A 20,341-nucleotide genomic window follows, 5' to 3' on the forward strand; every position below is an offset into this window, starting at 1 on the left:
GAGTGTTAAAGCAACCACTTCTGACCTCCCTCTCCAGCATCAGGGTCCATCCTTTGAGTCTGTGGTATTGCTTCCACTTTTGTTTTGGTTTTTTAATGTACTGGGGATTGAGTCCAGGGTCACACACTTGCTAGGCAAGCATACTATCATTGAGTCATGTCTCCTGCCCAGTCTTAATACATGAAAAAAAAAAGTCAGGTGAACTGTTCCTTGGAAATTCCTTAAACAGTCTCGACATGAATGAATAAATGACCTGAAGACTTTATATGTGCCCAAGGTGGGGACTTAACGGTGGCCATGACCTTTTACTGAGAAATCTGAGGCCCGAATCAACTCCTAGGTTTGTTTCGGCAACCGCAAGGCACAGCTTTATATGTAGGAACAGTTATAAATAAAAATTTATTAACTCAATCATATTACAAACACACTAAAAAAGTTCGTAAAAAGGAGCTCGTAAAGTTTTTTTAAGGAAAAATATTTTTATACAGAGTGAGCATTCCTTAACTTGCTGGCCCTGTACATGTGTGCTATTAGAAGCTGGATCTTCTTAAAGCAGGGTGCCTGCTGGCATTCCCGGAAGGCAACTCCCTCGATGCACACAGCAGTTTGCCTGGCTCCACTAGTTAGCTAGAAATAACAGACAAGTCATTTCGCCTGACAGACGTGTCTGTAAAAATGGCTCCCTTCTCTGGGAAGAAGCAGCAGCAAAAGGTCTTCCTCCACTCGTTCTTGAACAGCGACATGTTGTACAGAATGGGGTTTAGGGCAGAGTTGGCAAACGTGAAGGCCACCACCCAGAAGAAGAGGGATGGCCAGATGACCAGGTCCTGCCTGAAGTTCTGGATCAAGAGCAGGAGGATGGTGACGATGATGGGACTCCACATGATGAAGAAGGAGACCATGAGCAGAAAGAGGGTGCGGAAGAGTCGGTAGTCCTGCTGGGACACTCGCATCTGGTGGCTTTCGGAGTACGCCAGGCTCAACGTGAGCCTCTTCCTGGAGGCTTTTGTGACCTGCAGGGAACACAAAGAACTGGAGTTGCAGGTCACTGTGGACGTCGTCAGGCGTCTCCTGTTGGTTGGTTTTTATTTTGTGGGACTGAGGATTGAAGCCCAGGTGGATTGAGGTGGGGCTAGAAATAGTGGATTATAGTCTGGCTGGGCACCTCTAACCTAGACCATGAAGGACATTGTGTCTATTGGCCTCACGTGCCAGTGTGTTACCTCTGTCCTGAAGGAAGAGAGACAAGGGGATATGACTTACCCATGTTAGTAGTCCTTACTAGCTTCCGTTGCTGGGGCTGGCCCAGGCCCTGTCTCTCTTAGCCACTTGGCCAGTTCTGTATGGGGGTGGGATGGGATGCAGGGGAGGAGGGGGACTGTTCTCCTAAGATCCCTGTATCTCAGAGAGGAAGTAATTTTAAAGTCATTAGCATCATTCACAATTTGGGCAAATTTAACTCATCAAAATGGCTTAAAATGTTCTCCTTACAATCCTTTAAATTCCCTAATTGAAGGATAGATGCTTAACTGTGGCATGATTACATGATTGCTTCTCACTCTGTGGGGTGTTTAGAGCCACCTGTTTGTGAGCCAGACAAGGACAGCAGGTGCCCGGGTGAACTCACTCACTGGAACCCTCTCAATGTGCCCGACAACCAGAACACCAGGATGCGAGCAGTCAGGATGGCTGTGCTCTCCTGTTGGCTCCCGGCCACGAGCTAGGCATTTATTTCATCAGTTGTCACCTTCATCTTCACAAGCCCTCTATGCGTTCACACGTTCACACCGCTGTTCTCACTGTTGTTCTTGCAAATGGATTCGCAGGAAGTGCAAGTTACCGGCTGGAAGTCATTTTTCTGCTGCTAGAGAGTAACAGCCCCCACCTGTGAAAATGGAGCTCCCTGGGGCTTCCCATCCTACTCAGGACCCACCTACTCCGCTGTGCAGGTGGGGGTGGCTCAGCAGACAATACCAGCTCCCTGGGGCCCAGGGCTCTTGCAGGTGCCTGACAATGGCTGGTGAGTAAACAAAGCTGGTTTACTCACACATAACCAAGCGCATAAGAGATTTTTTTCCCCTCAGTAACAGCTGCTACTTTTCTTCCTAACACCACAGTCCCCACAATTTGTACAGTCAGGAAGAAAATGAGGCATTGCCATACGATGTGAGTCCTTCCTTGCCCCCCAGGCCACATTAGACAGCCTGGGTAGTCAGCATCTATCTGGCCAGGGTTTCAAATATCTCTGGCTTTGGTGGAATGCCTCCTGTGCCTTTATGAAGAGCTCTGCTACCTTCTGGGAATTAACTCTCACCCTCAAAACAAGCCTGGGGGACGTGGGGGGCGTCCTAGGGTTCCTCCACTTTGGGAGCCCCACACAGAGAGGCCCATATGCCTCTTCACCCTGGCATATTGCCAGTTGGGAGGGGGCCAGTGCTCATGAGAACGCATTCCGTGACCACTGGGAACCTGGTAAAACACAAAATGTCTGTGAGCCAAAGTTCCTGGAAGGAACACACCTGCCGCTAACTACCCCCACTACAAGGCTGATAGCCACCTAGAATGACAGTGATAGCAGAGAGGCTGGGGTACTGCAGATCCAGAGCCCAATTATAATTTATCTTTAGCCACTTTGAGCCCTCTTAACAGCTATTCCACACCTACCTCTGTGTCTGGCCTAACGTCCTTGGGACCAACAGGTGCAACCCTTGAAAAGTATTTACTCAACAGACCAGCAGCTTCCAGCAACCAAAAGGTTTAAGCATGTCACCAGGTGACATCTGGGGTCTACCCCAGAGGTTTTCCTTGTTCTGCCTGATGTTCTCACCGATGTACTTGAAACCATCTTGATTTGTGACTTTCTTTCTTTCTTTTTTTTCTTTCTGTCACCACAAAGAGATCTTCACGAAACAGTTACCACACTGGAACATGGAATTGGAGGTAGATTGAATCCGTGCTCCTGGGCGGTGGCCACTCATATTTGGCTTCAGCACAAATGGTGTCTTATTATCCCCTTTTTGAGCTGAGGGTTGTGTTTGTTACATGTCCAATGGGCCCCACCTTGACACACTTGGATTCAGTGAGGGGACCCAGGGACACACACTTCTCTTGAACTGTCAAGGTGACTTTGGCTCCCTAGGGCATAGGAGCTGCTAATCCCACACAGCTGCTTGGCTTGGGCTTTTTCTCTCTAGACCTTTAATAAAGCCCATTTTTAAAACAGTCCTTTGGTGACTCACCGGAGCCACATGAACCTCTGAAGGCCGGGAGGGAACCCTATTTCCACCCAACACCCCCAGGCCAGGCCATACCAGCTAGAGGCTGGCAGGGAAGGGGATTCCCACTGGCAGAAGCTGGGGACCTGAGGGTTTAGCCTCCGTTGTGAGAGATCGTTGGCTAGCCAGGAGTGTCGTCGTTAGGGCCATCAGACAGGAGGCCCCACCTTCCCAGAGGTCTACCTGCAAAGAAACGTGACTGGAGGAGGAAAGCAGGGACTGGGGAGACTAGCCTCAAGAGCAACATGCAAAAGAAGCCAGAGTACTGGAAATGCCTCCCAACCCTAACGCAACAACAGCGCATGATCAAGAAAAGCCTGCCTGCCATATACAAACGCACATGCAACCAAAGGAGCAGCAAGTGCCTTGCAAATTACCCATACAGGGCTGTAACACTAGAGCCAGCTCCAGCTCAGTTGGGTTTTTTGTTTGTTTCCTTTAACGTGGAAGCCTTCCCCCCCTGCCACCCCACCCCACGGCTCTTTAATTTGGGTCACTCCCATTCTCGGAAAGGTCCTTCTCTTGATAACCTATTCCTATTTCTATTATTAATTATGTGTCCCTGATGCAACCTGGAAACTTCAGCAGGTACCTTCAGAACTCAGGACCCAAATCTAAGCGTACAGCATGACCACAGCCCCCCAGTGGTCGGCAGTGAGGGCCAAGCTTTGTGTTCTGTTGAAGGAGATTTTTGTTTCTCAGCTAAACTCTATGATAGGCAGAGGGATTTCCATCTGCAGGCCATAGAACCACTGGTTCATTAAGCAAATATTTACCAAGACCCTGCTATATGCTAGGCTCTCTTGAAAAGGCCGGGGACCCAAGAGTAAGAAGCAAGGGAGCCCTGCCCATGCTACACTCCCACGCCATGTGTATGTGGGGGGGGGGGGACAAGAAACACAGTTACAAGGGCAGAGATATCGCAGCCTGTCATCCTTATGGTTTCTGCATGAACCTGTAAGCCTGGAAAGCTGCCAGCCTTGGTAGCCTGGTCCAAGGCACTGAGGAATTACTGAGAAGCTAGTCCCTTGGGAAAACTGTCAATAGGAAAAATGTCACTGAATTGTATGGCATGACTGAGTCACAAGGAAAGAGGAAGCATAGAGGGCAGAGGGCAAAACAGTCCCTGCCCAGCATACCAAGCAGTTCCTAAAGGGATATCAGCAGGGGAAGAGGCTGTTGGATGCCCACTCACTCTGAGCCAGAGCCCAGCTCAGAACCAGCAAAGGTTAGATAGAGCAGGGCTTCCCATTGGGAGAGATGCTCTGTATGCAGAAACGGCTTCTGTGATCAGATTTAGCTCTACCTCCTGGTTAATTCCTGTCCAAAGCGTATTAGCGCACAGCAGAGAATTCCATGCAACTAGCTCAGTGTTTCTTAATTTTGTTTGCATGGCTCTTTCTATACCTGTCATCCCAAAGTCTCTAGAGAACAGCATAGAAGATGCTACTCTGCAGTTAAGGAATGGGGTAATATGAGAAGAACACCTTCCATGCCCAGAAATGGAACCCAAGTTAGAGGTGGAGAGGAGGCGAGACTGGTGGGGAAGGGTAGGGTGACAGACCGGCACTCAGTGAATGTAGCTAATTGAAAACTGATGTTCAGTGGAGTCTATAGCTGTGCTCCTGGCAGAAAAAGCCTGGGCAGGAAGGCCAGCTTAGTGTGCCTGGGCTGTGCACCTTCTTGGGGAGGAGATGCCAACTCTGAGACCCTGTCCCAGCCTCTGACACACTTCCCTGACAAACTCACAGGTACAGAGTGAGAGTTCATGTCATGGTCCCCATAGAAAAAGGTGGAACAGTCAGTTTCAGTGGTGGTATATAAGAGAAGTTTTAAAAATCTTCTGTTTGTACTAGAATTGGGATTTTTTTTCAGACATCATATCTGTTCTTTCTGTGTTAATCAGTCCACAAATATTTGGCTTTGGTGGAAACCGAGGCCCACATTACTTCAGTGGTTTACTCAAGATTACATGTTGGCAAAGCTTGGTCTTGAATCTGTCCAGAGACTGCCACTGCCCAAGCAGAGAGCCCCGAAGACCATCTCCCTGTGCTCCAAGGCCTGGGCCTCACAAAGAGGCAAGTACAAAGTGAACAAAACAGCAAAACAGCCTCTGCCCTCACGGAGCTTGCAGTCCCTAAGCAGTGGGAGTGACCAACGAGACGATGCAGTGTTGAGAGACCTGTTACTGAGAGACTGCTGGTAACAGAGAACCTTCTAGAGAAGAACTCTAGGTGAGAAGTGATCCACACAGCAATCCAGAGAGGAGAGATCCTGGAGAGGAAATGGCAGGTGTCACGCCCTGCGGCAGCCCTGTGTGAGGGCATTCCAGGGGCAGTCTCCAGCCCACCTGGACATGAGACAGGAGGGAGTTCGGGGGTCAGGCAGAAGGCTGGTTGCACAAGACTTTAGGCAGGGGCTTTGGATCTGATTTGTGTGTAAGGAAGCAATGGGTCTAAATTCCCACTGTGACCTAGCTCAGGTGGCTTTCCATGGCTGCAAACCACAGAGCCCTTCTGCTGCGCACGGAAGCTGTGCAGGGGTCTGGGAGGTGGAGACGTGCAGGGCTGTGAGTTTAGATTCAAGTGTGGGGAGAGCACGATGCCCTGTCCTCCAGAGGAGGGAAAGGGCTCTCTCCCCTTCCTGATCCTGAAGGCGTTTTCTGATTTTCCCCGATTGAGATTGAGATTGCTGCGGATGGGAGCTAACACGCCCCACAGGAGGCTGTGTCACACGAGGAAAGGGGGCACACCAGAGCCCTCCTGACTTCTCCGGGCCCCACAACCAGGGGAGCTTAGGTGTTGCTGTCTCTCCCAGCCAATCTGCTCAAGCCATGATTTCTTACTCTCATTCCAAACCTTGACCCGCTGTTTAACCTCCGGGAAACCTTCGTGATGCCATTTCCTAACATACGCAGAGGGAAGGGTTGGAAGGACAGTTCAGCCTAGCAAATAGCATCTGCCATACTATTCAGGGCCTACTGTGACCAGGTGGGCGGTTCTCACACGCTTGCTTTATACACCTTCGCACTAGAAAATTAAGGCTGCCAATCTGCAAATGATTGAAGCAGGGCCCAGAGAATGGAAGTAGCGCATCCAAGCAGCACAGCAAAGTAACCTGGCAGGAAAGACTCAGAGCTAGGCAATTTCAAAAGAACCTTCCAAGCCTCATGTCTGTTCCCATGGTCCTTTGCTCTCCACCAGGCCCGTCATTGATCCTTCACGTGTGCAATAGCTACAGCTTGTTTTAGCTCTTCACTCTCCCTTGTGCTGTGGTGTTCCTTGCTTTAAGTCTCAGTCACTGTCCAGCTGCCTCTTTGTCAAAGGTCCTTTGATAAAGTCTTTTAGCTTGCACGCTCCTGAACCACACCCTCTTCCTCCAACATTCTGCACATAGTACTCTTTTTGTTGTTGTTTTTGTTTGTTTATTTTTCCAGACAGGGTTTCTCTGTATTGCTTTGGAGGTTGTCTTGGAACTCGCTTTGTAGACCAGGCTGTACTCGAACTCACAGAGATCTGCCTACCTCTGCCTCCCGAGTACTGGGATTAAAGGCGTGCGCCACCACTGCCTGGCACACATAGCACTCTTAACAAACCTCTGAGGAGTAGAAGTGTTGGACAGGACTCTGGGGTAGTTCTGCTTGGGTTTAAAGACTGAAGCTGACACCTTATAAGCCCCGTGACGTTGGGTAAATTGCACAACATCCCTGGATTGCTTCATCTGAGAATCTTGTTAGGATAAGAAGAGTTAGTGCTTGCTGCATGTTAAACACTACTGTGGTGATATATTATTTATGATTTATTAAAGCTTGCCTGAGGGTACAGAAAGCAAAGCTAGGCACAAACCACAGAGCCAGGCAGTGGTGATACACACCTTTAATCCCAGCAAACATACTAGCTAGCCATAGAGCCAGGAGGTGGTAGCACACACTTTAATCCCAGGACTCAGAAGGCCACACTGAGCTACAGGGAATTGATCCAGTCCTAAAGAGAAACAGCTCACACAAAGGTGATCTCAGCACTTGGGATCACATGCATTTAATCCTAGCACTGGAGAGGTATAAAAAGAAGAAGCAAAGTCAGTAATAGGCAATTATTCTCCAGTCACGCTGAGGAGAGGACAGCCCTTTCAGCCTGAGGTAGAGGTAAGAGCTAGTGGCTGACTGCTTTGCTTCACTGATCTTCAGCTTAAAGCTTGAAACCCACTATCAGTCACTGGGCTTTTATTATTCATGTTATACACTACATGGGTACTTACTAAAGAAAAAAATTAAAATGTGGCCCAGCACAGTAGTGCATGCCTGTAATCCTAGTACTTGGGAGGTAAAGGCAAGCTCCAGGCCAGTCTAGTCCACACAGGGAATGACGGGCTTGCCAGGACTATAGAGTAAGAAGACCCTGCTTCAACAAAACCAAAACAATGTATTTTATTTCAGTCTGTCCTCTTTCTTTTCTTTCATTGGGATTTTATGACACAAATTAATTCGTTCATAACATTAAAATATGGCAAGTCGTTCATTGCAAGTGCTTTTCAGGGCTCCACACCCTGGAATTTGCCTTGCGTATTAGAATAAGCCTAAACTTGGGAGAGTCGTCTGGTGGAATGAATCTGGCTAAAGAATTAAACACTATCACCCACAGAAGCAGGGCCAGGCAGCCTTAGTGAGGTTGGCCTGGGGTGAGTTCTATTTGTAAAAAGGCTACAAATCCACAGTCATAGAGGGTCATAAAAATGGCCAGAAGGTGATCCGGGTCTTTTCAACACACCTATTTATCAGGACCCACACAAAAGATGCTACAAAACCAAGATTCAACTGCTGTACACCTCCAGGAGGGCTCAAGAGCTTTGAGATAAACCTTACAAGTGAGCATAAATATACATGCTTGTGTTAGTTAAGTGGCACCTTCCATGCAAGTATGATCTCTTTGGAGCCAGGAAGCAGAGGCCAACCCATCTTTTATGTCTGTGTACATACATTTACTTTTCTAGGAGATATTGTCTATTTCCTGTGCCACACACACTGAAATTAAACATTCCCAAGGATAAAGTCACTGACCCACAGGGACAGGAAGGGCTTCTGGCCAAGTTCTATTCTCCATCCAGGAGCCACTTTATGAGAGTGTTCAATTTGTGAGCAGAATACATAAACTGGGTGTGATTTTGTATTAGTATATGGTGCTTCCATAAAAACAAAATCTTATAAACTAGACCTTGTCTGTCACTGCTGTGTTTGTGGGGAGACTGTGGACACAACTCCAAAGTCTACCAAATGATTATATCACACCTATATGACGTAGGCTGTGTAACTCTTAACCAACAACAAGATAAAATACAGGAACTGATATAGACCGATGTCCTGATATGGTGTTGAGTGGAAAAAAAAAGGATGTTATCAGGCAGTAGCATCTCCCATCTGAAGAGAACAGTGAACAGGGCCAACAGTCATCTGACCATTTGAACCTACACTCAAGTGTCCATGGTGCTGTAACATTGCAGAGGCACAGTAGGGTCATTAAGGTTAGGAAGAAAATAGATTTTCAACTTCTGTACCTGTTTTCAACTGAATGTTTTTATAAATCAGTATTTTAATGATGAAAAGATATACAAGAACATAACTGATTTAGAATACAAAAACTAAAATAAATATACAAACTCTTGTCCCTCACCGTCCCAAGGGGTAGCAGAGGATCTGCACAGTGAATCAGGAATGGACTGCTAGAACCCCCAAGGTATCCTCTGACTCGGAAGTTCTAAGATTTTACTGGAAATGCCCAGAGGGAGTGAAGTTCGGAACAGCACAGAAACAAACATACCTGTAAGATTTTGGAGTAGCTGATCACAATAACCAGTCCTGGCACCAGGAAGTTCAAAGTCACAAAAAACACATCCCATGAGATTTCTCCTATGCGGTTGGGCCAATCCAATGTGCAAATCAGAATTTCCTGTTTACAAAAGAAAAAAACCAATATCACCTAAATGCTGGCTTCTTCCTTATCCTTTAACGCAGTCCTAGTTTGGGGCTGCGGTACACAGTGTTACACTACTGCTATGACAGTGAGCCCTGGAATCCACTCCTCCTCTGCCCATGGCATTGCTTCTTACAATGCCCCAGGTAGGTAGGATTACCTAATTATAATTCTCCTTCTCCAGAAAGGCACCTGAACCTCAGGGTCATAGAGAGGTAAGAGCTGGAGACATTTCCCAGGATTGGTCTTTCCACTTCTCCAGGCTGGCATGCCAAGGGTGTTTGAGCCTTCTCTTAGAAGCTTGGTTCTTCAAAGGGGAGAAACTTGACTTCAGAAAGGTCATGTAGACTGGAAGTAACAAGCCACACACAAGCATTTGGAGACAGGAATGAGGGTCCAGTGCAGTAACACTTTGCTGAAGCAACAGGGACTGGGCTAAGGTATTGTTTCCTTGGGGGTGTTCAATTGCCTAAATGTGTTAAAGTCAGGTACACTCATGAAGCCCAGATATTCTGACCCAGGCAAGAAGACTGCAAGCACCAAGCTCAGGTAATACATACATGCATACATACATACATACATACATACACACACACACACACACACACACAGAGAGAGAGAGAGAGAGAGAGAGAGAGAGAGAGAGAGAGAGAGAGAGAGAGAAAGAGAGAGAGAGAGAGAGAGAGACCACTGGGGACAGAAGAGATGACTCCGTAGTTAAGAGAACTTGCCACTTTTGCAGAGGACCAGGGTTCAGTTCCCAGCACCCACATGGCTGCTCACAATTATCATTAACTCCATTCTGGGGTATTTGATGTCCTCTTCTGGTCTCCACAAACACCAGGCATGCACTAGGTGCACCGACATACAGGTACACAAAACACTCATATGCACATAAAATAAAAATTAACAAATCTTTAAAAAGCAGAAACATGAAACTCCAAAATATTAACAATAAACAACACACACACACACACCTACTGTGTCAGTCTGCCTCAAAGAACAGGCCATCTCTCTTGAAGAAAATGTATGGAGCCCAGACTTTGGAGCCCTGTTTCTCCATAGGAATAGGACAGAGCCCCAAGGCAAACAGCTGGAATGTTTAAGGGTATGGGGGCTTATGGTTGCACTATGTTGAACTCATAAGTGTGATACTAACTACGAAGCTGAGATGTGAGGGGCCTACTGAACAGTAAGAAATCTGTTATTGCAACAATTCCTTCTATTAAGTAAATATATCATTAGAAATGGAGTATGAATGTGAATGTATTTCCCCATGCCTGAACTTGTTGTGCCTACTTGACCATAAGAACAAAGATATTTAGAAAACAAGTTACCCCAAACATCAGAACATATGTTTAAGGGCATGTACAATGTAAAAGGTCATATAAATGTTTTTTTGATATAGTATATGTATATGAACAACAGGCATTTGTTCATTAATTTGAGCAATAATTATTGAATACTAAATACACCAGGAAAAAACAAATAATTTTAACATTTGCCAATGTGAATCATAATTGAGCAAACTCAAATGTTGTCAAATAATTTCATACCCAGTATTAGCAGAAAACAGAAACATTTCATATTTATTAAACATTTACAGTGCACCAAAACTGCTTCCTACACTGTAACAACATGTAGGAATGTTGTTATGCTTCCAACAACCTTATTGAAATGCACACAGAAGAGGTCACTAAAGCTAGAAACATCCTTCAAAAACAACATCCTAAAACACTAAAAGTTGTTTTCACTGACAACAAAACGTATGTAGTTAAACATCAAAAGAGGTACAATAAAACTTTCCAGGGCAGAAAAGTAAGGTAGAATGTTTTAACCATGCAGATGTCGCACCATCTACCTGTCATCTCAGCCTTTCCAAGACTGAAGCATGACAACTGTAATTCTTGCCTACATAGCGAGACCCTGTCTCGCAACAACAAAATAAGAGGTTTTAGTCATATCCACACATTGAAAAGGGAGATGAGAATGTTGCTTCCCTTTCCAGCTTTGTTATAAATGGGCTGGACATTCTAAACTCACTCCTGCTCCCACCATCCCCAGCTAATGAGAGAGGGCTTGTTAAATTGCTCCCCACTTTGGTGAGTGAATAGAGCTTGTGTCTACTGGTAATCTTGAGTACTGGCAGCTGTGCTACTGCTGCTCTTGGAACAATCCATGTTGCCTCCAATTTGTAGTCACATCTCTGCACACTACATGACCCTCAGTTAGCACACTGAAGACCACAGGTATGGGCAAGTGTGCTGAAACCCCAGTCAGCAAAAAGGGTTCCAGCCCTAAATGGGATTTGGTCTCTAATCCCTGTATTTGTAAAAGAAAAAGGTATCAAAGGGTAGGAAAACATGACCTCAGAACTATTTCTTAAAGTTCCTAAGATCTCTCTCCAAAAGCCTCCTTCTGTACATGGGCCAATCCCCCCTGGCTTTATAAGATTTTATTAAGAAAATGCTTATGATAAAGTGAGGCATTCTCCCTACATGAGGGGCCAAAACACAGGTCCTGAAGTCACACACTTGCCTGGTAGTTAAGAGAACCGTGTGGAACTGCATGTGTCAATCCTAATATAAATAAATGAATGAGTAAATAAATCGAGCCAGAAGGTTATAAAGAAAGGGATTCCAATCATAAAGATTCCGCAAGAACCACAACTTCGATGGGTAATCTTGGTTGTCTACTTGATCTGGCTGAGAAGAGCAAAGGAGATTAGGAAAGAATAAAATCTCTGGATGTATCTGGGAGAGGGTTTCCAGAAAGGATTAATTAGGGGAGAAAGACACCCTCATAGGCTGGGAGCCAAGATGGAATAGGAGGGAAAGAATGTTCTTAGTAGAGGTGCTTAGGAGGCCATGCATTCATTCTCTCTGCTTTCTGACTGCTGCAATGTGAGCAGCTGTGCTCCACAGGCCCCTCCCCACCATGACCGACTGAAACCGTTGAAGCTTTGAGCCAAATGAAACCTTCCTTCCCTAAGCTGACACAACTCTACCCAACCTTACATACTCACAGGAAGGATAGCAGCCTAATAGCAGTGTCTGTCCAGCCCCAGATGGAGAGCATCCCTGTTTTGAAACCTTGCAGGCAAGGCTTATTATTTCAAAATAATTTACATACCCCTCAAGTCCCCTGACTTGATTACCTGATTTTCATATATTCTGTTGATTTATCTCATCTCCCTCCCTCCCTCCCCCCTTCCTCTCCCATTCTCCCTCCCTTCCTCTTTTGTTAAGTCAGGGTCTCATTTAGCCCATACTGACCTATGCTATACAGTATTTGCTGTACAGTAAGAATGATCTTGAACCTCTGAGTCTCCTGCCTCTTTCTCTCAGGTGCTGGGATTACAGATCTGTATAAGGACATCTGATTTATGAAATGCTAGGAATTGAACCTGGGGCTTCATGCATGTTAGGCAAATGCTCTACTAACTAAGCCACATCTCCAGCCCTAGAATTTATCAATATTTCTGGATAGCATACAAAGGAATGAATTTTACTCTGACATTTCCATCCACATTATTACTAGATTTTTTCCTTATTTATCTTTCCAGTGCTCCCCACTCCCTCCTCCTTTTGCTTATCCTTTCTTTCCCCTGCAAACATGGCACATATTCCTCCCCTTCTGCTTTTAGGATATATGTTTCCATTACCCTCTGTTGCTTTCCTTCCCTCTTCCTTTAGTTAACTATATTTTCTAATTGTTGCTATGTAGCTTCCTTTTCTTTTCTAATGAGAGAAAAATAGAGCTTGCTTTTAGGAAACAGCGGTTATCAGATATCAACTTACCATCAGAGTTGAGTAAACATGACCAGCAGAGACAATACACTTATGCCAGGGAGCTTCCCAAATTCTACTCATGAAGATACCCTTCGACTTCTGATTTATGGTTCTCAACTACAGACAGGAAGTGTGGCAAGACATTAAAGGAGGAACTATTCACAGTACCTTCTGAGCTAAGAGTCAGTGGGACTGGCCTAAGTGACAGATTTATATACTCTTTAGAAGGCACTGTATAACATTAGTGATTAAGTATAATGTGTAAGTAAGATGGCTTGGTGGGTGAAGGCATTTGCTGCCAAGCCTGACTTCCCAAGTTTGATCCCTTAGACTCCCATGATGAAAGAAGAGAAGTAACTACTGTAATTTGTCCTCTTACTTACACACGTATGCTGTGGCTCATGCAAGCACACACACACACACACACACACACACTCACACACACATGCATGCACATGCAACAAATAAATGTTTTAAATGTAAAGCTTAATTATTAAAACAACAAAAAAAAGGCGTCATACCACCATCAGAGATCTGAGCTGGTGTCATAACTTTATTTCTATGGAAACGCCATCTGACAAGTCACATTGATCCCCTCTTCTCTGGCAGACGATGATTTACAGAGGAACTGTGCAAAGCCTGACACTTGAGGGTAGGCACACAGGGTTGTCATAGCCTCTGGACTGTTTTTGTACATCTGAAATATTTCCTGCTTTCATAAAAGAAACTTGGGAACCAAAACTGATCACCCCGACTTGCTTACCGAAATTTGAAACTGGAATTGGCAACAGCAACAGCAGTGTTTTAATGCTATCTGCTCATTCATCACCAGTGCTTGAGCCAGTGAGAGGCCACAGTCTGAAGAGTACAGCTCTGGCCCTGCCCTAGGAAGTTCAGGTGCTTACAAGGGCCAAAAGGGAGCTGCCCTAGCTGTACCTGGAAGGGAATGAGGGTGTGCTGCTCAGGTGTTGGGACCAGGCAGGATAAAGATGGAAGCACAGAGCTATGTGTGGCCACCATCCCCACCCCCTCCCGTGTTCTGCTCCTTCCAATCTCCAGCTCTTCCATTTCCATTGCGTTTTATTTGTTTATTTTAGTTCTAGGGATTAAACACGTGCTTAGCAAGCTCTCTACCACTGAGCTCTAGCCTCAACCCTCCGTAGTTAATTTTGGAAGATGATCTATTCCAGTTTTCTGCTCAGTGTTCTCCCTAACCCCAGCCCCACTCCCAAAGGACACCCCTGCAGAAGGCTTCACCGACCTACACAGTTTTGACCACCCCCTCCCCCATATGGCTCTACCTCCTACATAAACACAATGGGACTTGAAGCAGCCCTTCTCTGGGTTTCCAGAACCTTCATGCCTCCTGCTTCCCACCAGCTACAAGGACATTCTGAGGTCTTAGTAGCCCCCCCCCCCCAGTGTACTCCCTCTCTCTCCCAGATGTCCTCACTTTCACCAGGGCATCTCAGGCCTCACAAGGGTGTCTCTGGCTCTCCTGCTCTCCCTGTTGGCACATCCAGTGCCTCCTCTGCCCATTGCTACCCAGAAGAGCCCTTTTCAACATCCTTCTGAACTTGAGCAGTAGTCAGCTCACTTCCTGTAGGGACCCCCACCAAAGCATGCTGCAATGGGGGAGAACCAAGCCCATCTTATTCCAGGCACATGATGCCTGGCACACATTAGGGACTCAATGCAGAGTGAAAGGTCTCCTGAGACTCTGGATGGGCACACACACTGTCTACCGACTCCACCCAAGTGCCGACCCTTCTCCACTTTGGGGATTTATTTAAGTGCTATCTGAGTCTGGCTCTATACATCTCAATTTCTCTAATGATTCTCACTGCATCGCTCCAGGAAACCCCCCAGGCAAACCATCTTCCATGTCCCAATGCTTTAACCAGAATGGAAGGTCTCAAGACTGTTTTAAGGAGTGAGGACTCCCCACTAGTTACCTGCTCTTTTATCAACTTTATTTATCTATTCATATTTATCTATTCATGCATTCATTCACTCACTCATTCATTCATTCGATTGAGATAGGTTATTATAAAGTTCAGGCTGGCCTCTAACTTACTATATAGCCAACTATGACCTTGAACTTCTGAACCTCTTGCATCCACCTCCCTAGTGCAGAATTCCAGGTGTAGATAATGGTGCCTGGTTTAAGTGGTTCTGGGGATGAAACCAGGGCCTTGCACATGCTAAGCATGATACCAACGGAGCTACACACACACACACACACACACACACACACACACACACACACCCTCAACTCTTTTCTTGAGACAGAATCTCACTAAATTTCCCAGTCTGTCCATGACTTTATGACCCCCCCCCCCCGCCTCAGCTTCAGAGTACCGGAACTGTAGGATGTGCCAACACAGACTTTCAAAAGATATTCTCTAATATTTGCTAACAAAGGAAAGCTAACTATGGTCTCCTTCGACAATCCACACTTGACGAAGAGGCAGGGTAGCTCACTGGCCTTGCATTATCACAGGGAAGGGTGAGTGATAGGTCCACAGGGCTTTAAGACTCATGAGTTCGGAGGCCGTGACATCCAGAGGAATCAGAGCCAGGCGAGGTTCTGCAACTATTTTTCATAAAATAATAATGGGAACCCTACTAGACCACAGACCACACTGGACTACAGACTTGGGCAGTATCTGGGACCATGTGCACACTTACTAAAAACACCTCCTGATGTGTGTTTTTGTGGCTTGTGGTGGGGTGGGAAGAGGGGTGTTCAGCAAATGTTTGTGGAATGAATGGACAGCATATTCTAGCCAAAGTGGACAGTCTTCCCCACCCACAAGTCTGGGTCATCACCAGGCCAGGGCCATGGCTCACACAGGCGGGCATCCCGTTGGAGCAGATGGAGCTGACCTGGCTGAGAAGTTAGTGTTGCTAAGAAGGGTCCACCCTCCTGAAATGGCAGCTGCTTACAGCAATCAGAAGAATTATGCTGTTTGAAGGATGTTTAAATGCTGATGCCCCAAGATAAGGAAGCTAATAGTAGCTAGTAATTCTTGAGCTCTTAACTGTATATGTGCCAGGTGTTGGTCCATTTATCAAACACAAGTCCCCATGGCAATCTCATGGAGTTGATCCATGAGACCTGTACTTCAAACAAGAACACTGTGGACAGAGGTGGGAAGACTTGTCCTCTGTGGAGCAGGAAAACTGTTGGAGAATGTGGGCTCCAAAGCTCACACTCTAATACCAAAGAGATTAGAATTGTTAGCATGGCTATTGAGTCCCCTGGCTGGCAAGGCACCCAGCCTACACGGATGAAGGCTTTGAAGGCTCTCCTGACAGCAGAGACTCCGGGGAGGGAGCTGCGCTCGGTTAGAGGGCAGGAGATAATTCATCATCCAGAACCTCCATTTGTACCATCCCGCTGGGAAAGGCAAACAAGAGCCACAAATAGGAAGCTGTCAACTTAAGGACTGGAAAAATGGACGTCTGTTATTTGCATTTATTTGCTTATTTATTCATGTATTTATTTAGAGACTGGGCCTCACTCTGTAGCCTTGTCAACCTCAAACCTAAGGCAGTCCTCCAGCCCTGTGTTTACAGAGGTGAGTTGCTACTGCTGGTTCTTCTCATTTTAAATGGGAAACTTGCCTCGGTCTAGACCAGATCCTTCTCTGCCATTTTCATTCTTAAGTGGCTACACAGCCTCACTTTCCTCGTGCTCACCCTGCCCCCTCCTATTCTTATTTCTTCAACTGCTAAGTTTATAAAAATGGAATGCTTTCCACAAAGCCAGGCCACAGTCTTTGAGGAACTGGGGCATTTTTCCATGTAGGATCCTTTGGCATGAACACAGAAAATAATGGAATGCACAGGTCCTCTTATTCTTTAGGGGGACATGTTCTAGAACCCCCTAGAAGATAAGGGAAACCACAGGTATACTGACCCCTATATGCACTGTCTTTCTGTACATATACCCTTAGGCTAAATTTTAAGTTATGAATATGGCACAGTAAGAGATTAATCAGAAATTAACAAATTATAGCCATAGACTGAAATAAAATTTTAAATTATTTAAAATTTAGGATTATTTTTCCAGAATTTCCACCTAATATTTTCTGACCTCAGTTGTCAATGGGTAACTGAAGCCACAGTAGCTAAAACGGTGGGAAATAAAGCCTCAGAGAAGAGGGGACAGCTGCATTCTATAAGAGAAGGGATATTTAAGTGGGCATGATGGCCCATGCCTTGAATCCCAGCACCCTGAGACAGAGGCAGGAGGATCTCTGTCCATTCAAGGCTCACCTGGTCTACTTAGAAAGTTCCAGGGCAGCTAGGGATACACAACAGACACTGCCTCAAAAAAAATGAGAAAAAAAGAAAAGAGAAAAAAAAATTAGAAAGAAGAAGGGAGGGAGGGAGAGAGGGAGGGAGGGGGAGGGAGGAGGAGAGAGAATAACTCAGAGAGTAACACAGAGAGATGGGAAGAGGGAGAGAGACAGTCAGCAAGGGGGAGATGACAGTAAAGACGGGGAGGGAGAACACTGCTGCATTTTTTTCATTACAAGTTTCCCCATCCCAACCCTACTGCTTTCGATAACAAAGGCTCCTGTCACCTGGCCCCTAAAACAGTGGCAGCCCATTCTTTAGCAGCTTTGCCCAAATGCCCCTCCAAAGACCCTTGAGATCCAGCAGGTGCTCTTTCATTAAAACGGAAGGTTCCTAACCTCGGATCTCCACAGAAGCACCTGCAGTAAAATTCTGGCAGTGCTGTAGGTGTCTCCGGTCACCCACACTCCCTCCCAGCAGGAAGAATACACACTGAACAATGCAAGCAAGGGCCTCCTTGCTCCAGCCCCAGAGACCACAGTAGTGCACAGTTTCGCCTGGGGTTTGGCTGGGAGGAAATAAGACCTTCTTTTCTTCCGCTTTCTTCTTCGTGTTATTTGCCAGCTAAATGGGATTGTACCTGAATGAATTTTAAAAGGGACAGACAGTACACCTGGAAATTTGAGATATCCTATTTGGTCTTAACTCTTGGAACTGAAATCTTTCTGTGTTAAGAACAAGAAATCCTTTAAATTCTATGAAAAAATAAAGCAATATTGTTGTAACTCAGTGAACAAACAGCTTAAACAGATAACTGATGGCACAGCCTTGCTCTTATTGGGGTGTCCAACAGTTTGAGACTGTGGCGCGGCACTGTCAAATGTGTCAGGCCATATTCATAACCACCCACATAATAATAATAATAATAATAAAATAATAATGATATCCACATTGGTCTGTTGGATACAGGTTGGATATACCTGTTACCTACTTGCCCCTTTGGTATGAAGTTAGGCCTGAGTGTTCAATTATTCCAGAAGCATCTATGTAGCCTTCCCTAATGCCCAAGGCTAACTGTGCTAAGGACAAGCCTGGAGTGAAATAGAGAACCTCAATCTCTTCCAGGTCAGCAGTGTTAACAACTCAGCTAACCCTATCTCCCGTACTCACCCAGGGAGACTTGGACACAGGCTCACAAGTTCTTTAAGGAAGTGCTACAGACCTGATGGGTTCCTGCTCATTTGGCATTCAAAGTCGTTGTCAAACAAACATCCCCCTCTACAGTTTTCCGCACAAGAAACAAACTTCTAAGAACAGGGTTTCAGGGTTCAGGTGGGGTCACACAACCAGTGTTTCTAGTCAGAGTATGTTTAACTCCGCAGCAGGACCCCCCCCACACACACACTATAGGTCTTCTCTTTGGGACAGCCCTTTTAAGTACTAGCCCAGGTCTAAGGGAGATAGATGGTGGGCGCCCCGGCTTCTGTAAAATACATGTGATAGTGACAGTAGCTTGGCATCTGAAGAGAAAGTAGCAACTCCACAAGGAGCCACCTTACACCCCGCTGTCCCATCTGGGCTTAATTCACGTTGCTTAATTTGCCTTACAATAGTCGCTTTATTTTGCAAAAGTCCGGGGAGAGTCCTTTTAAACAGCATTCGGGAGGATTTACTTACCCACTTGGCACTGGAGGAAAACTGCTGAAATTAAACTTCAGAGCATTGGGCAGTAGGTCTGCCAGAAAAGATTCAGTTCCACAGATGACCTATTACTGTTACTAATCACAATCATCCTAGCTCACCACTGCGGTCAGATTCCCCCCAACCCCCATCCCACCCTACTCCGGCTGCCCCGGACACCTGTTGCGTTGCGTGCAGCCAGGGCTCACCTTATCTGCTCCGGGAAGGCGCTGCTGGACCACGCGGAACAAGATGCAAAGGGGTAGTGCGGTGAGCGCTGAGTAACCCCAGATGAAAGCCAGCAGCGCTGCCTGCGCCCGCCGCCCCGGACCGCTCAAACCCCGCTGCAGGCGCACGATGCACACCATGCGCTCCAGGCTGACCGCCGCCAGCGTGAGGATCGTAACGCTGCCGCTCATGGTCATCACATAGAAGAGCAGGTGGCAGACGATGGGGCCCAGCTGCCAGGTCTCGGTCCAGCGTACGATGAGCACTAGAGGGATGGCGCTGGTGAAGAGCAAGTCCGCGCAGAAGAGGTTGAGCACCAGGCTGGCTGTCACCCCGCGGCGCCGACGGCGCGCCACGAGCACCAGGGCACACGCGTTGCCCAGCAGTGACACCACAAAGATGAGCCCCAGCACGGTGGTCTCCACGACGCTCAGCACTAACCGGTGGTCGCCCTTGACATCCGAGAAGAAGGGGAAATGGGTGCGATTGACTTGGTCCAGGGTGCACGAGGGGCCAGTGCCCGTCCTCTGCACACACTCAGAGGACATGCCGGGCGCCCGGCCGCCCGCTGCAGTCTGAGAGAGCGCTCATCTGCGAGGTAGCTGAGTGCCAAGGCGGGGAAAGAGGGAGGGAGGCGGTTGCGACACCTCCCCTCTGGCCCCCTCCCGCCTGAGTTACCCAGGCACTGGGCGTAGGAACCGCGTCCAGGGCGCCCCGGAACGAGGAAGTGCCTGGCGACACTAGCCTGAACACCGTGGACAGGGATGTGGTCACCAAGGCAGAGACCTCAGACCCTTGAGCAGTCTGAGAGCTCTTAAGCCAGAAAACTAAAATAATCCTGCCCCCTCCCCTAGTACAGCTTTCATGGACACTGATTATTGGAAGCTCTATCCATCCACCTATTTAGCTAACCTCGATTGAAGAGTCTCAGAGTTGACCTTTGGAAATGGTGCGGACCTGTGCGGTTCAGAATGCACTAAAGCAGCTTGTAATGTGGGCCGGGATTGGTTTGACTTTAGAATGAGTTAATCTCTTCGAACACCAGTTTGTTTGTTTTTATTTGTAAAACGGGAATTACTTTACCTGAGAATTT

The 20,341-nt window shown here is 46.7% G+C and overlaps 1 protein-coding gene across 1 annotated transcript; it reads right to left on the reverse strand.

Annotated features, from left to right (window-relative positions):
• Positions 1 to 380: 380 nt before the first annotated feature.
• On the reverse strand, positions 381 to 19,889 carry Ffar4 (free fatty acid receptor 4). The gene is made up of 3 exons (XM_005063638.4): positions 19,230 to 19,889; positions 9,089 to 9,217; positions 381 to 1,013 (listed from the first exon to the last, which is right to left on the reverse strand). The coding sequence occupies exons 1-3, from the start codon at positions 19,794 to 19,796 to the stop codon at positions 624 to 626; spliced, it is 1,086 nt and encodes a 361-aa protein (XP_005063695.1). The 5' UTR covers positions 19,797 to 19,889; the 3' UTR covers positions 381 to 623.
• Between the last annotated feature and the right edge of the window lie 452 nt (positions 19,890 to 20,341).

The sequence above is a fragment of the Mesocricetus auratus genome, unplaced genomic scaffold (assembly GCF_017639785.1).
Source record: "Mesocricetus auratus isolate SY011 unplaced genomic scaffold, BCM_Maur_2.0 Super-Scaffold_4256, whole genome shotgun sequence".
NCBI lineage: Eukaryota > Metazoa > Chordata > Mammalia > Rodentia > Cricetidae > Mesocricetus > Mesocricetus auratus.

Bases quoted from the DNA above. Each gene is read 5' to 3' on its own strand.
- Ffar4 (XM_005063638.4), bottom strand. From the start codon at position 19,796: ATGTCCTCTGAGTGTGTGCAGAGGACGGGCACTGGCCCCTCGTGCACC. The intron at 9,218-19,229 runs GTGAGCCCTGGC...TTTTGTAAACAG, and splicing joins GCCTTCCCGGAGCAGATAAG to GAAATTCTGATTTGCACATT. The intron at 1,014-9,088 runs GTATGTTTGTTT...TGTTCCCTGCAG, and splicing joins GCTACTCCAAAATCTTACAG to GTCACAAAAGCCTCCAGGAA.